General features: G+C 49.7%; 1 protein-coding gene across 1 annotated transcript; it reads right to left on the bottom strand.

Annotated features, from left to right (window-relative positions):
• Positions 1–143: 143 nt before the first annotated feature.
• On the bottom strand, positions 144–2,511 carry LOC123059232 (uncharacterized). The gene is made up of 2 exons (XM_044481846.1): positions 2,419–2,511; positions 144–1,915 (listed from the first exon to the last, which is right to left on the bottom strand). Exon 2 carries the CDS (start codon positions 1,887–1,889, stop codon positions 597–599), a length of 1,293 nt encoding a protein of 430 aa, XP_044337781.1. The 5' UTR covers positions 1,890–1,915; positions 2,419–2,511; the 3' UTR covers positions 144–596.
• Between the last annotated feature and the right edge of the window lie 10,898 nt (positions 2,512–13,409).

Genomic DNA, 13,409 nt, shown 5'->3' with positions numbered 1-13,409 from the left:
ATTGGACCATTGGGTACATATCAGCATGTCAAGGCATAACCAGCATGACAACCAGTTTCTTGGCCGGAGCAAGTCAAGGCATAACCGGCATGACAAAGCATAAGACCAGAGAGAAAACAGGAACCCATGGACTCAATCATCCAATTTATCAGAGGTGCCTTAAAGCCCTTCCTGGCCGCAAGATACAGTAGTTCCACAAACCGCTGGTAAGCATACTATACAGAACAATGAGGCATGCCACATTTTCAAAGATTATACAGAACAATGAGGCATGCCACATTTTCAAAGATTATACAGAACAATGAGGCATGCCACATTTTCAAAGATTCAGTTGCAGAGCAAAATACATAAAAAGGGGGAAAGGTCTAGCTGACGTTATCTACTGCAGAAATTAAGAACCACATTGCACACAAGATAGCATATGGCTAAACAGGGGAGGACATAATGTAGTAGACAGTAGTTCCATCATAGAAGATACAGCCTAGATTCAATCCGTTTCTTGCCCGGAACAAATCAACGCTTAACCAAAGTAACAAAACAGGAACCCTTTCTTAGCAATGCATACCATAGGCCAGATCATCCAGTTTATCAGCACCTCATGTGATCTGATGTAAGGCCAGTTCAGAATCCCGGATGTTGATGGTGTAGCTTGACAGAAGCTGGATGATTGTAAAAGGACGGTCGCCGACGAGGACAAACTGCTTGTCCTGCTTCACAAAATCAACGGCTTCCGAGATGCTCTCTACTTTCTCGTCCTTGATGTTGCATTTCCGGATACGAGCATACAAACCCAGTTGTTCAGTGTAGTAAACACAGTTTGCCTCGATCAATGGGAACATATCAGTATCCACAGCTATGCACCTATGATGACCAAGGAAGATGGCATGGTTGCCGATGCTCTTCAAATGCAAAAGCACGCCATTCTTGGCTTCGTACCTGAAAATCTGGACGAGTTGTCCCTTGATGGTGGCCAGCAGTTGTCCACCAAAATCCATTAGGAAACACTTGGTGTCGTCTGCAAGCCCCATATCAGGAGGATCACCAGAAAAGAACTTCAACGGGTCAACATGGAGCGACTTCATCACATCGCAGATCTTGCCAATCGCATTCACAGCAGCTGTTTCGGCTGATTCCAAGCTTCCGGCTGGTAGCCACCAAAGGCCGGCCAAATCACCTTCGACCGCCCTCCGAAACAGACCATAGAGTGAAATCTCAAAGTCTTCGGTGCGGATACTGTGAGGACTGGCTGTGTATATCTTGCAAAATGACTTGGAGAGCAAGGTGAGCATGGGCGAAGCAAACTCAAAGCAGAGCGAACAGGTGACCTTTACCTCAGGCGGCACGGGCACGGTGAAAGGGATGACGCCACCAGTGAGAGGGTTGAAGACACGAGCAGCATGAGGGGGGCCCCTATCGGCCAGGACGAAGAAGCCGTCGAGAGTGGTGGTGACGATATAGTAGTCGGAGAGCAGCGGGAGCTCCCTGTGAAGGATTCGGCCGGTGGCGGTGTTTACCAAGAGGCGGTGAGTCCCACTCTGAAAGACCTCGTCAAGGATGATCCATCGGCGCGGAAGGAACCGGTAGTCCAAAATGTTGTCCTTGGGGTCGTCGGTGGCGGAACGCCAGCTGTGGCAGACGGCGCGGAAGTCCATGTAGCAGTCAATGTCATTGGTGGCGAGGAAGGAGTCGGCGATGCGGCGGACTATGTCGAGCTGGAGCGCGAACCAGTCGGCAGTCGCCGTGGCCGGAAGGACGGCGGAGGTTCCCAGACAACTGGGGTTCTTCTTTTGCCTCTTACAAGGCGGGAGAACTTCAGCCGGTGCGGCTGCCATTGCTGCACGCTGAAGTTGCTGCTTCGCTTGACTCTGGATCTCAAGGACGGAGTCCATTGCAGAATCTAATAACCTAATCCTCCCTGCAAAAGGGACAAAGGACACAAGTTGTAAGAATCACAGCAGTTGATTAAGAAGAGATGAGCAAACGAGAAACGAACAAAAGTATGAAGCAAAGCAAGCAGCAGCACAAGCATCAAGCAAATCAAGCAGATCCTCATATCTACACTACACTGCATCCCCTCTGCTCTCTCATGCAGCAGGCAATCCTTTCTGCTCTCCCAAACAGAGATCCATCTTCTTCCCCAATCCTCCATACAAATAGCAGCAGCATCTGCCCCCAATCCGCCGTCCTCTCCCCATCTCCTTCGCCGCCGGAGTTGCTCCCTTCTATTCCAGATCGGGGGTGGCAGAGCAAGCGGCGGCCCTCCTTCGGTCGGCAACTCGTCGACCGCCAGTCCACCCTCCTGGCCGTGACCGAGCGAGGGCAACCACATCGCGTCCCGCGGAGTCTAGGCGACGGCGCGGCCCAGGCTAACCCTAGCGGCGGCGCAGCAGAGAGGGAGGGAGGGGAGAAGAGACAAACCTTGTGGGCGGCGCGCTAGTCGCTCGGCGATTTGTCTCTTCCAAAGGAAGGAGGTTCGCCAATTTGGCACGCACAGGGGATGGTGTCCTTTTAAGCGTCTCCAATATAGACGACGTAGATTTATACAAATACTCCCTCCTTTTCACTTAGAGCATCTCTAGCCGACCCCATAAAAAAGATAGAACGAGCTCGAGTGAAAAGGTGATGCTGTCTTCTTTTTTTAGTGGAGAGGAACATGTGCTAGTTTTTCTTTTACATAGGTTATCTTATCTTTTCAGTCATGTAATGTTGATGTTTACATGGCCTGTAAGTGAATCTTTATTTTATTAATGAGACACGTATTACTACGCAAAAAAAAACTGAACTCGTATAATTCCGGCGAGTATACGGGTTCGGCTCGTTTCTCTCGTCAGAATAGACACCGTATCCGCGGCCTGGCCTGTAAAATTTTTAACGCGGCCCACAAAAACACTCTCCCCACCGCTATTATACGATTTCGCCGCTCGGATACGGGTCAAACCCTATCCGCCTCCGCCACTGCTCCGCCATGATTCCCCTCCTCCGCCCAATATCTCGCCACCGGCGAGCCTAAAAAAGCCATGGATGGCTACGGGAGCTCTGGGGATGACGCGGAGCGCCGCCACCGCACTAGATTCGACGCCGTACGCAAGCGGGGCGCGCGGAGGTGGCTCAACCACGGAAGCCGGCCGCCGTCGACGTTCAAACGGTGCGAGATGGTCGAGTACGAGCGCGAGCTCGCGGCTGCCGCCGCGAGCTCGAGTACGAGCAGATGTTCCTCCAGACGGGCATCGCGGCGTCGCAGGCGCACGCGTCCAAGGAGGCGGACCTGTGCGTCATGAAGGCGGAGCAGGCCAAGTTCTTCATCGACCTCGACTCCTTCGACGAGGACTGAGCTCCTCTGGCTCCTCCACCGCGTCGTTGCCTCCGCAAGCTCGTCGATTTTCTGTAGCTAGGCTCGGGCCTGTAGATTTCCCCACTAGTATGATCAATGTAGATGAACTATGTATGATCAATGTAGTATGTAGATAAATTAATGTATGATCAATGTCGTTGCAAGTTTCTCAGGCGAATGCTTTTTTTTAAATTTTACAGTTTCATATAGGGGGCTGATCCGCAGCGCATGAATTCGACCCGCAAATCTCATCTGCAGCGAACTATAAGTGCATTTTGCGGATCGGCATTACACGGGGTCTGCTAGAGATGCTCTTACACGGCTTATCTGAAAAACTAAGGTTTTTCGTTTTAAAAGCACTATAAACTAAAAGGAAGGGAGTAATTGATTTTTACCTCATGAAGACAAACATGAATTCTACCACGATCTCGAACATGAAGGATAGAATCACATACGGTGCAGCGGGAGCAGCACCGCCGGTGTTAACGTTGTCGCCCATGTCGCCGAGGATGAGGTTGCCGAGGTCGGGGAAGAAGTCGTTGCGCGAGTGCGCTCCCCAAAAACCTGATCGCCCCTCTATATGTCCTCGGCTCAACGTGCATAGCTCTGTCCTCGGCTCGGCTCAATCCCGCAATCCGCGGCGCGGCGCGTCGTGATGAGGCGAGGCGAGGCGAACGAGTAGGTCTCCTCTTCTCATGCTCATACAAGTGGTAGAAAAGCTCACCTTATAAAGATGCGCAACTCTCTCTCAACTTCCGGGGTGGGACTAAACTTTAGCCTCACTCACTCCACTCACATGTGTGCATGAATGGACCAAGGGAATTTCAAAATTTTAGTTAGGCTTTGGACCACAAGGCCTACTAGCAAAATTCCAACAAATTTGAATCACCCGTTTGGCTCTAGCAAAACACAGCCGCTCGCGTGTGTGGCCCCAACTACCGCGCCGAACATTCCCGCACCATGCTAGCTCATCCACCTGCCTACTACCGCTAGTGTTTTCGCCCAGGAAGTCTTCGGTCATCGCTTGTGCGTCCACCCCTAACCCCACTGCCCAACCCCGCCGCTGGAGGTCTCATCGCCACGCCATGCTTCCGCCAGTTCGGCTGTTGGCCGGAGCGTCAATGCCTGTGATGCAGCTCGTGGCCGCCGTACGGAGTATGAACTACTAGCCACCAGAGTTATTGATGGCAGTAGCGCGACCATCACAACCGAGCCAAGCGGCCACAGCTTCAGTCGTCATCGTCGGTGTTGTGTCGCCGAAAGAGTGTGGGTTTTTGCACCACCAGTGCACCCACGGTCAAAAAATTTATTAAAAAAATCTGCAAATTTTGGGATGTGATTTTGTCGAAATGTTTTAGGTGCTTGCAAAATTTGGTAGCGAAATGACATCCAATGAGCTTTGTACAAAAAAAAACAAATTTGTGCTAAAAACATGTGAACGAGAGCATCATTTCTATTTCGTTTTGTATTGAGATCATTTTATTTTTTTGTTGACAAAACTTTGCAAGCTTTTAAAACATTTTCTCATAATCACATCCACGAAGTTTTAGATTTTTTTTATTTACACACCATAGGCAAACACTATGATAACCTTTGGCTTAGGGGAAAGATATTATTGAAAAACTTAGCACTGATAATTTCTGCGTAAATTGCATGGTAATATGCACACCATAGACATGATAACTTACATCCAAACACCGCAAAAATTTGACCCAGGAAAAAAGATAGTTAAAAACATACCCGGTAACTTTTGTGTAATTAACATGATAATATATGCACCACCGATAACTTACATAATAAAATCCACGGTAACTTTAACTGGTTCTTGAAATATATCTTGATAACTTCTGTGTAAATAACATGGTAATATATGTACCGCAAAACATTATAGTTTGTGTACAAACACCATGATAACTTTTGACCGAGAGAAAAAATGTTGTTAAAAACTTACGCCGATAAACTTATGTGTGGAAAAAACGATATTTTTACGTTCCACATAGCTAATAACTTACTCTCAAACACCATGGTAAATTTTCACCAAGGAAGAAGTTATTGAAATATATCCCAAGAATTTCTATGTAAAGTTATCATGCTGCCCATGCTAAACTTACCATGTTTCTCACGCTCTAGTTATCAGCACTCTAATGATACAATTATCAACCTTACCATGCTATTTGTTACCAGGGTGCTAATGTTGAACCTATCAACCTTATCACACTAAAGTTACCACACGTTCTAGTTACCATCCTTCTAATGATATAGTTATCAACCTTACCATGCTAATGTTGAACTCATCAACCTTATTGATACATCACCGTCGTATCTATAATTTTTTATTGTTCCATGCCAATATTCTACAACTTTTGCATACTTTTGGCAACTTTTTATACTATTTTTGGGACTAACATATTGATCCAGTGCCCAGTGCCAGTTCCTGTTTGTTGCATGTTTTTTGTTTCGCAGAAAATCCATATCAAATGGAGTCCAAACGGGATAAAAACTTACGGAGATTTTTTTGGAATATATGTGAATTTTGGGAACTGGAATTAACGCGAGACGATGCCCGAGGGGCCCACGAGGGTGAGTGGCGCGCCCCGGGCCCTCGTGGCCACTCCGTAAGGCGGTTGGTGCCCTTCTTTTGCCGCAAGAAAGCCAATATCTGGATAAAAATCGTGTCAAAATTTCAGCCCAACCGGAGTTACGGATCTCCGGGAATTTAAGAAACGGTGAAAGGGCAGAATCAGGGAGCGCATGATGAAGCTATGTATCTAGGATAGGGGCATGGACCTGTCCTAAGTACCCTACCCAAGGACATCCCTAGAAGAAGTCACCTTTCAATCGACTTGGAGGTATCCCACTCGACGGATTCAAGACACTCGACCACGAAGCAACCACTCGACCAAGATCCAACCACTCGACTGCCAGGAGATCTAAAGTCACCCTGCACGCAAACGGTTGGTCATTAAGTAGTTTTTATGGTCATCATAGCACTTTATTAGGGGCGTTACCAGTAACCCCCAGTCTTAATGTACTTTAAACCCTGCATTACTGAGGGCTGGAGGGGCCTGATGAACTCTATATAAGCCACCCCCCTCCTCAGTATCAAGGGTTCGCACCCCTGTTATTCATACACACATAATTCAGTCGACCGCCTTCGGGCACCGAGACGTAGGGCTGTTACTTCCTCCGAGAAGGGCCTGAACTCGTAATCCTCGTGTGCTTACAACTCCTCCATAGCTAAGATCTAGCCTCTCCATACATACTCCCCTACATCACTGTCAGAGTTAGAACCACGACAGTTGGCGCCCACTGTGGGGCCAGGAGTCTTAGCGCCTAGTTGGAGAAGTTGCGATTTTTTTCGATCTCTTTGATCATGGTTTCGGGCGGAGCTTTGGTGGAGGGCCGCGAGATCCGTCTCGGCGCGCTCACGTTCATCGCCGACGACTCCGCTTGGCTTCAGGAGGCTCCACTCGACGTGGACGCGCTCCCTGTCCGCGGGGCGACGCACTTTCGCGCATGCGTCCGTGGTGTCCTCCTGCGGCAGCCGTCGACCCAGTATCGGTCGGCTCCTGTGGCATCTCCCCGCCCTATTTCTCGCCGGCGCAAGCGCTCCGGTCGGTCGAGGCTTCAGAGGTGGGTGAGACATGCGGTGGCCCGCCAGTCGGCCACCCCACAAGTCGCGGCAATCGAGCCCGACGAATCCCTCTACGGCTTGTTCGACCTGTCAACTGGCTCCGCAGAGACCGCATCCGAATGCGACAGCAGTGACCCAGCTGCAGAGGTTCTGGTGATCGATGGGCCACGCAGTCCTCCCGATTTCCCCCGCGCCGACGGAGGCGCGGATGGGGGCGACCCGTCACGTCCTCACGAGGAGTATCTCCCAGAGCCTCTCACGTCATTGTAGCGGGAGGAGCTTCGCCGCCGGAACATGGATGCACTCCACACTCCTATCGTTGGAGAAACCTCCGAGGCCCGAGCCTTGGAGGATGCGCGCTTGGCTAACTTGGCCGAGCGCACTCGACTGGAGAATCTCCAGCGAATACTCGACGAGCGAGCGCGTCAACGGGCTCTAGAATCCAGTCGACGTCAACTTTTTCCGCCCCCGCAGGTATATCGTACTCCAATTCAGAATTTGGCGGCTGCGGCCCGTATAGCAGAGTCGACTCAGCCCTCTCAGTCAGAGGCTGGCAGAGGCTTGTTGAAAATCAGAGCGTTGCACCGGGCAGCGGGAGACCAGAATTCCGCTGTTTCTCAGTCGCGGAACAGGATCCACAGTCGATCCGTTGCAGCGGATACAGTCCAGTCGGCTCACAGCCCAAGATCGCCTCCGAGGCGTGAGGGACGTGGAGACCGGCGTGATCAGTACAGAAGGAATGAGCAGTATGATCACCGATTCGATCGTGATGATCGACGTCGAGTGCCAACCCCTCCCCTGAGGAGTGGATCATATGTGCCTCGACAGCAGGATGACAGACGCCCTCATAGTGTTGGGCGGAGAATTCCAGTCGACCCGAGGGAACCAGGCTTTGATGCGAGGCCCATTCTCGTTCAAGGTTTGGTCGACAGGAATAGAGCTCACCGAGAAGGCCACGACAGAGATGAGCCTACCAGTAGCAGAGTATATGTTTCAGGGCCAGAGTGTTTCAGTCGAGCCATCAGAGCCGCTGTAATTCCTCCCAACTTCAGGTTGGCGACTGGAGTTAGTAAGTTCACCGGTGAGTCCAAGCCCGATACTTGGCTCGAAGATTACCGCGTGGCTGTCCAGATTGGCGGTGGGAATGATGAGATAGCCATGAAGCACTTGCCTCTCATGTTAGAAGGCTCGGCCAGAGCGTGGCTGAATCAGTTAGCACCCAGCAGCATTTACACTTGGGAGGATCTCTCCCGAGTGTTTGTCACCACATTTGAAGGAACATGCAAGCGACCTGCAGGCCTTACGGAATTGCGGTCTTTCGTGCAGAAACCGAATGAAACTCTGAGGGATTACATCCAGAGGTGGATCACATTGCATCACACAGTTGAAAATGTACCAGATCATCAAGCAGTTTGTGCCTTTAAAAAGGCGTTAAGTACAGAGAATTAAATCTGAAGTTCGGTCGAACCGGAGAGATGTCTCTGAATCGGATGATGGAGATTGCCACCAAATACGCTAATGGTGAAGATGAGGATCGACTCCGGAGTGGCAAGCATAAAGCAGTCGCCCAGGAAACCGGAGGAAATTCCAGTCGGAAACAGAAGCGGAAAGCCGAGCCAGTCGCTCCTAGGGAGGCCCTGGCTGTAACCTAGGGAAAATTTAAGGGAAAACCCAAAGGACCTTGGAACCCCAAGAAAGTTAAAGACCAAGATGGAAATGATGTTTTGGATCTACCGTGTCACATCCACACCAAGAAAGATGAAGAGGGTAAACTCATTTACCCAAAGCATACCACTTGACAGTGTCGGCTTCTGATCCAGCATTTTTAGGGCAAGCAGTCCAAAGATAAGGAAAAGGAGTCAGACAAAGTTGAGGACAAGGAAGATAGTGATGATGGGTACCCCCAGGTCAATTCCACCCTGATGATTTTTGCTGATGTTGAGAGCAAAAGTCGACTGAAGGTTATTAACCGTGAGGTAAATATGGTTGCTCCGGCAACACCCAATTATCTAAAGTGTTCCCAGACTGCCATCACATTCGACCAGTCTGATCACCCTACGCACATTGCCACCCCTGGGAGGCAAGCTCTGGTGGTCGACCCAGTTGTCGAAGGCACTCGACTGACCAAAGTCCTGATGGACGGAGGCAGCGGTTTGAACATACTGTATGGAGAAACATTGAAAGGGATGGGCATTCCGATGTCCAGGCTCAGTACCAGTAACATGAGTTTCCATGGAGTCATTCCTGGGAAGAAAGCCGAGTCACTCGGCCAAATTGCTCTTGATGTGGTTTTCGGTGATTCCAAGAATTACCGCAAGGAAAAGTTGACATTCGACGTTGTAGATTTCCAAAGTGCTTATCACGCTATTTTGGGCAGGCCAGCTTATGCACGCTTCATGGCTTGACCATGTTATGTGTATCTCAAATTGAAGATGCCTGGTCCCAAAGGTGTGATCACTGTTACAGGCAATCGGAAGAAAGCAGAAGAGTGTTTTCAGAAAGGCTCAAAGATTGCTGACGCTCAGATGGCAGTGGTCGAGCTGCAAGAGTATCAGAAGACTGCAGATCCGAGTGAGTTGCTACGAGCTAAGAAGCCTACTTCAGAATCAGCTTTTCAGTCGTCCGATGAAACGAAGGCGGTTCACATTCACCCGACCGATCCAAATGCTGCTCCGACTCACATCTCAATGACGCTCGACTCCAAATAGGAAGAAGCGCTCGTCCAGTTCCTCCGTGAGAACTGGGACATCTTCGCATGGAAGCCTGCTGACATGCCTGGAGTTCCTAGGGGGCTGGCTGAGCACCGTCTACGAGTCGACCCAAAATTTAAACCTGTGAAAGAAGATCTTCGACGGTCCGCTGTCTAGAAGAGGAAGGCCATTGGCGAGGAGGTGGCTCGGCTCTTAGCAGTGGAGTTCATCCAAGAAATTTATCACTCCGAGTGGCTCGCCAATGTTGTCATGGTCCCCAAGAAGGACAAGTCACTTCGCATGTGCATTGATTTCAAGCATATCAATCGGGCCTGCCCAAAAGATCATTTTCCTCTCCCCCGCATCGACCAGATAGTCGACTTGACTGCGGGATGTGAGCGTTTGTCTTTTCTAGACGCCTATTCCGGGTACCATCAGATCCGTCTGTACGGACCCGACGAGATCAAAACAGCTTTCATCACTCCATTCGGGTGCTTCTATTATGTCACCATGCCGTTCGGCCTCAAGAATGCCGGAGCCACGTTCATGAGGATGATTCAGAAGTGTTTGCTCACTCAAATCAGTCGGAATGTGGAGGCATACATGGAGGATATTATGGTTAAGTCACGGAAGGGTTCCGACCTGCTGACTGACCTTGCTGAAACCTTTGCCAACCTCAGGAGGTATGATATCAAGCTCAATCCGTCAAAGTGCACATTCGGAGTTCCAGGTGGGAAGTTACTCGGTTTTTTCGTTTCCCAACAGGGAATCGACGCCAATCCTGAAAAAATTGGTGCTATACTCCGGATGAAATGTCCTGTGCGTGTGCATGACATCCAGAAGCTTACAGGATGCTTGGCCGCTTTAAGTCGATTCATCTCTCGCCTCGATGAAAAGGCATTGCCTCTTTACCGACTGATGAAGAAGTCCGACAAGTTCGAGTGGACTCCAGAAGCTGATGCAGCATTTTACAGAGCTCAAAGCTCTTCTCTCCACCCAGCCGGTGCTTGCTGCCCCAATCAGCAAGGAACCTTTGCTGCTTTACATGGCAGCCACAGGACAAGTTGTCAGTACAGTACTTATGGTCGAGCGGGAAGAAGAAGGAAATGCCTTCAAAGTTCAGCGCCCAGTATATTATGTTTCTGAAGTTTTGACTCCTTCAAAGCAAAGATATCCTCATTACCAGAAGCTTGTATATGGGATTTATATGACCACGAAGAAGGTTGCACATTACTTCTCTGATCATTCCATTACAGTCATCAGCGACGCTCCACTATCAGAGATTTTGCACAACAGAGATGCAACTGGTCGAGTGGCCAAATGGGCGATTGAACTTCTTCCCCTAGATATCAAGTTTGAGGCAAAGAAAGCTATCAAGTCTCAAGCAATTACAGATTTCGTCGCCGAGTGGATCGAACAGCAACTTCTGACTCAAGTTCACTCGGAGCACTGGACCATGTTCTTCGATGGATCTAAGATGCTGAATGGTTCCGGTGCTGGGGTAGTATTGGTTTCCCCCCGAGGAGATAAGCTCAGATATGTTCTCCAAATTCACTTCGATTCCTCCAATAACGAAGCAGAATATGAAGCACTTTTGTATGGGTTGCGCATGGCCATTTCACTCGGCGTTCGTCGCCTCATGGTCTATGGCGACTCAGATTTGGTGGTTAATCAGGTGATGAAGGAGTGGGACGTCAGAAGTCCAGCTATGACTGGTTATTGCAATGCAGTGAGAAAGTTAGAGAAGAAATTCGAGGGGTTAGAGCTTCATCACATTCCCCGACTGAAAAATCAAGTGGCTGATGATTTGGCAAAGATAGGCTCCAAGAGAGAAGCCATCCCCAGCAATGTGTTTTTGGAACACATCCACTCGCCATCAGTCCAAGAAGATCCTTTTACAGATGAAGCCCCGCAGCCAAAGAGTGCCACAGATCCGACTGAAGTTGAAATTCCGGCAGTGGTCGACCTAATCATGGAAGTTTTGGCAATCACCCCCGACTGAACGATACCGTACATCGCGTATATCCTGAGAAAGGAACTCCCGGAGGACGAAGAAGAGGCTCGACAGATCGTCCGTCGATCCAAGGCCTTTACAATCATAAAGGGACAGTTGTATAGAGAAAGCGCGACTGGAGTCGGTCAGAAGTGTATAACACCAGAAGAAGGTCAGATAATCCTTGATGATATCCACTCGGGGACCTGTGGTCATCATGCGTCCTCTCGGACCATTGTGGCTAAAGCATATCGAGCGGGATTTTACTGGCCAAGAGCGAATGAAATGGCAAAAGAGATAGTTGACAAGTGTGAAGGGTGCCAGTTCTACTCCAACATGTCGCACAAGCCTGCATCAGCCCTGAAGACCATTCCACTCGTCTGGCCCTTCGCTGTTTGGGGACTGGACATGGTTGGCCCATTGAGAACAGGCAGGAGCGGTTTCACACATGTGCTTGTGGCAGTCGACAAGTTTACCAAATGGATTGAAGCTAAGCCTATCAAGAATCTTGATGCTTGCACTGCTATCAGTTTCGTCAGAGAGTTAACATTCAGATATGGAGTCCCGCATAGCATCATCACCGACAATGGGTCAAACTTTGATTCAGACAAGTTCAGAGCTTTTTGCGCCTCTCAAGGCACACGAGTCGACTACACATCGGTCGCCCACCCCCAGTCGAATGGACAAGCAGAAAGGGCAAATGGTCTGATTCTCAAAGGACTAAAGCCTCGGCTGATGCGTGATCTCAAGAACACAGCAGGCGCTTGGGTCGACAAGCTTCTGTCAGTTCTGTGGGGATTGAGGACCACCCCGAATCGGTCGATTGGAAGAACTCCGTTCTTTCTGGTTTACGGAGCGGAAGCAGTCCTGCCGAGTGATCTACTTCACAATGCACCCCGAGTCGAGCTTTATACCGAAGATGAAGCAGAACAAGCCCGGCAAGACGCAGTCGACCTCCTGTAAGAAGAAAGAGAAATGGCTATGATCCGATCGACCATTTATCAGCAAGACTTGCGTCGATTCCATGCCAGAAATGTGAAGAGTCGAGCCTTCCAAGAAGGAGATTTGGTCCTCCGAGTGGATCAACAGAAACCACACAAGCTCGCTCCTACTTGGGAAGGTCCCTTCATCATCACCAGAGTCCTCCACAATGGAGCGTATCACCTTTACAATGTCGATCGCCAGATCGATGAGCCACGAGCTTGGAATGCAGAACTGCTCCGCCCCTTTTACACTTGAATTCTCACTCGGATGAGATGTAATAAGAAAAACTTCTGTAGTCTATTTATCAAAGACAAGAGTGTTACAATTTTTCCTATAATTGTTGTCGCTTTTGTTTGCGTGTGAAATCCCCCAGTGGGTGGCTTAGCTGCGAATCCGTTTCGCCTAAGTTTGTAAAAAAAATCCTACCGAGTGGTGAGCCAGACTCCCACTCGGAGGCTTAGCTGCAGCCCAGTGCTTGCCTAAGTGTTTAAAAATCCTACCGAGTGGTGAGCCAGACTCCCACTCGGAGGCTTAGCTGCAGCCCAGTGCTCGCTTAAGTGTTTAAAAATCCTACCGAGTGGCGAGCCAGACTCCCACTCGGAGGTTTAGCTGCGGCTCAGTGCTCGCCTAAGTGTTTAAAAATCCTACCGAGTGGTGAGCCAGGCTCCCACTCGGAGGCTTAGCTGCAGCCCAGTGCTCGCCTAATTGTTTAAAAATCCTACCGAGTGGCGAACCAGACTCCCACTTGGAGGCTTAGCTGCAGCCCAGTGCTCGCCT

This window comes from Triticum aestivum, chromosome 3A, assembly GCF_018294505.1.
Source record: "Triticum aestivum cultivar Chinese Spring chromosome 3A, IWGSC CS RefSeq v2.1, whole genome shotgun sequence".
Lineage (NCBI taxonomy): Eukaryota > Viridiplantae > Streptophyta > Magnoliopsida > Poales > Poaceae > Triticum > Triticum aestivum.
The sequence above is the reverse complement of the archived record's forward strand: the minus strand, read 5'-3'. Positions and strand labels throughout refer to the sequence as shown.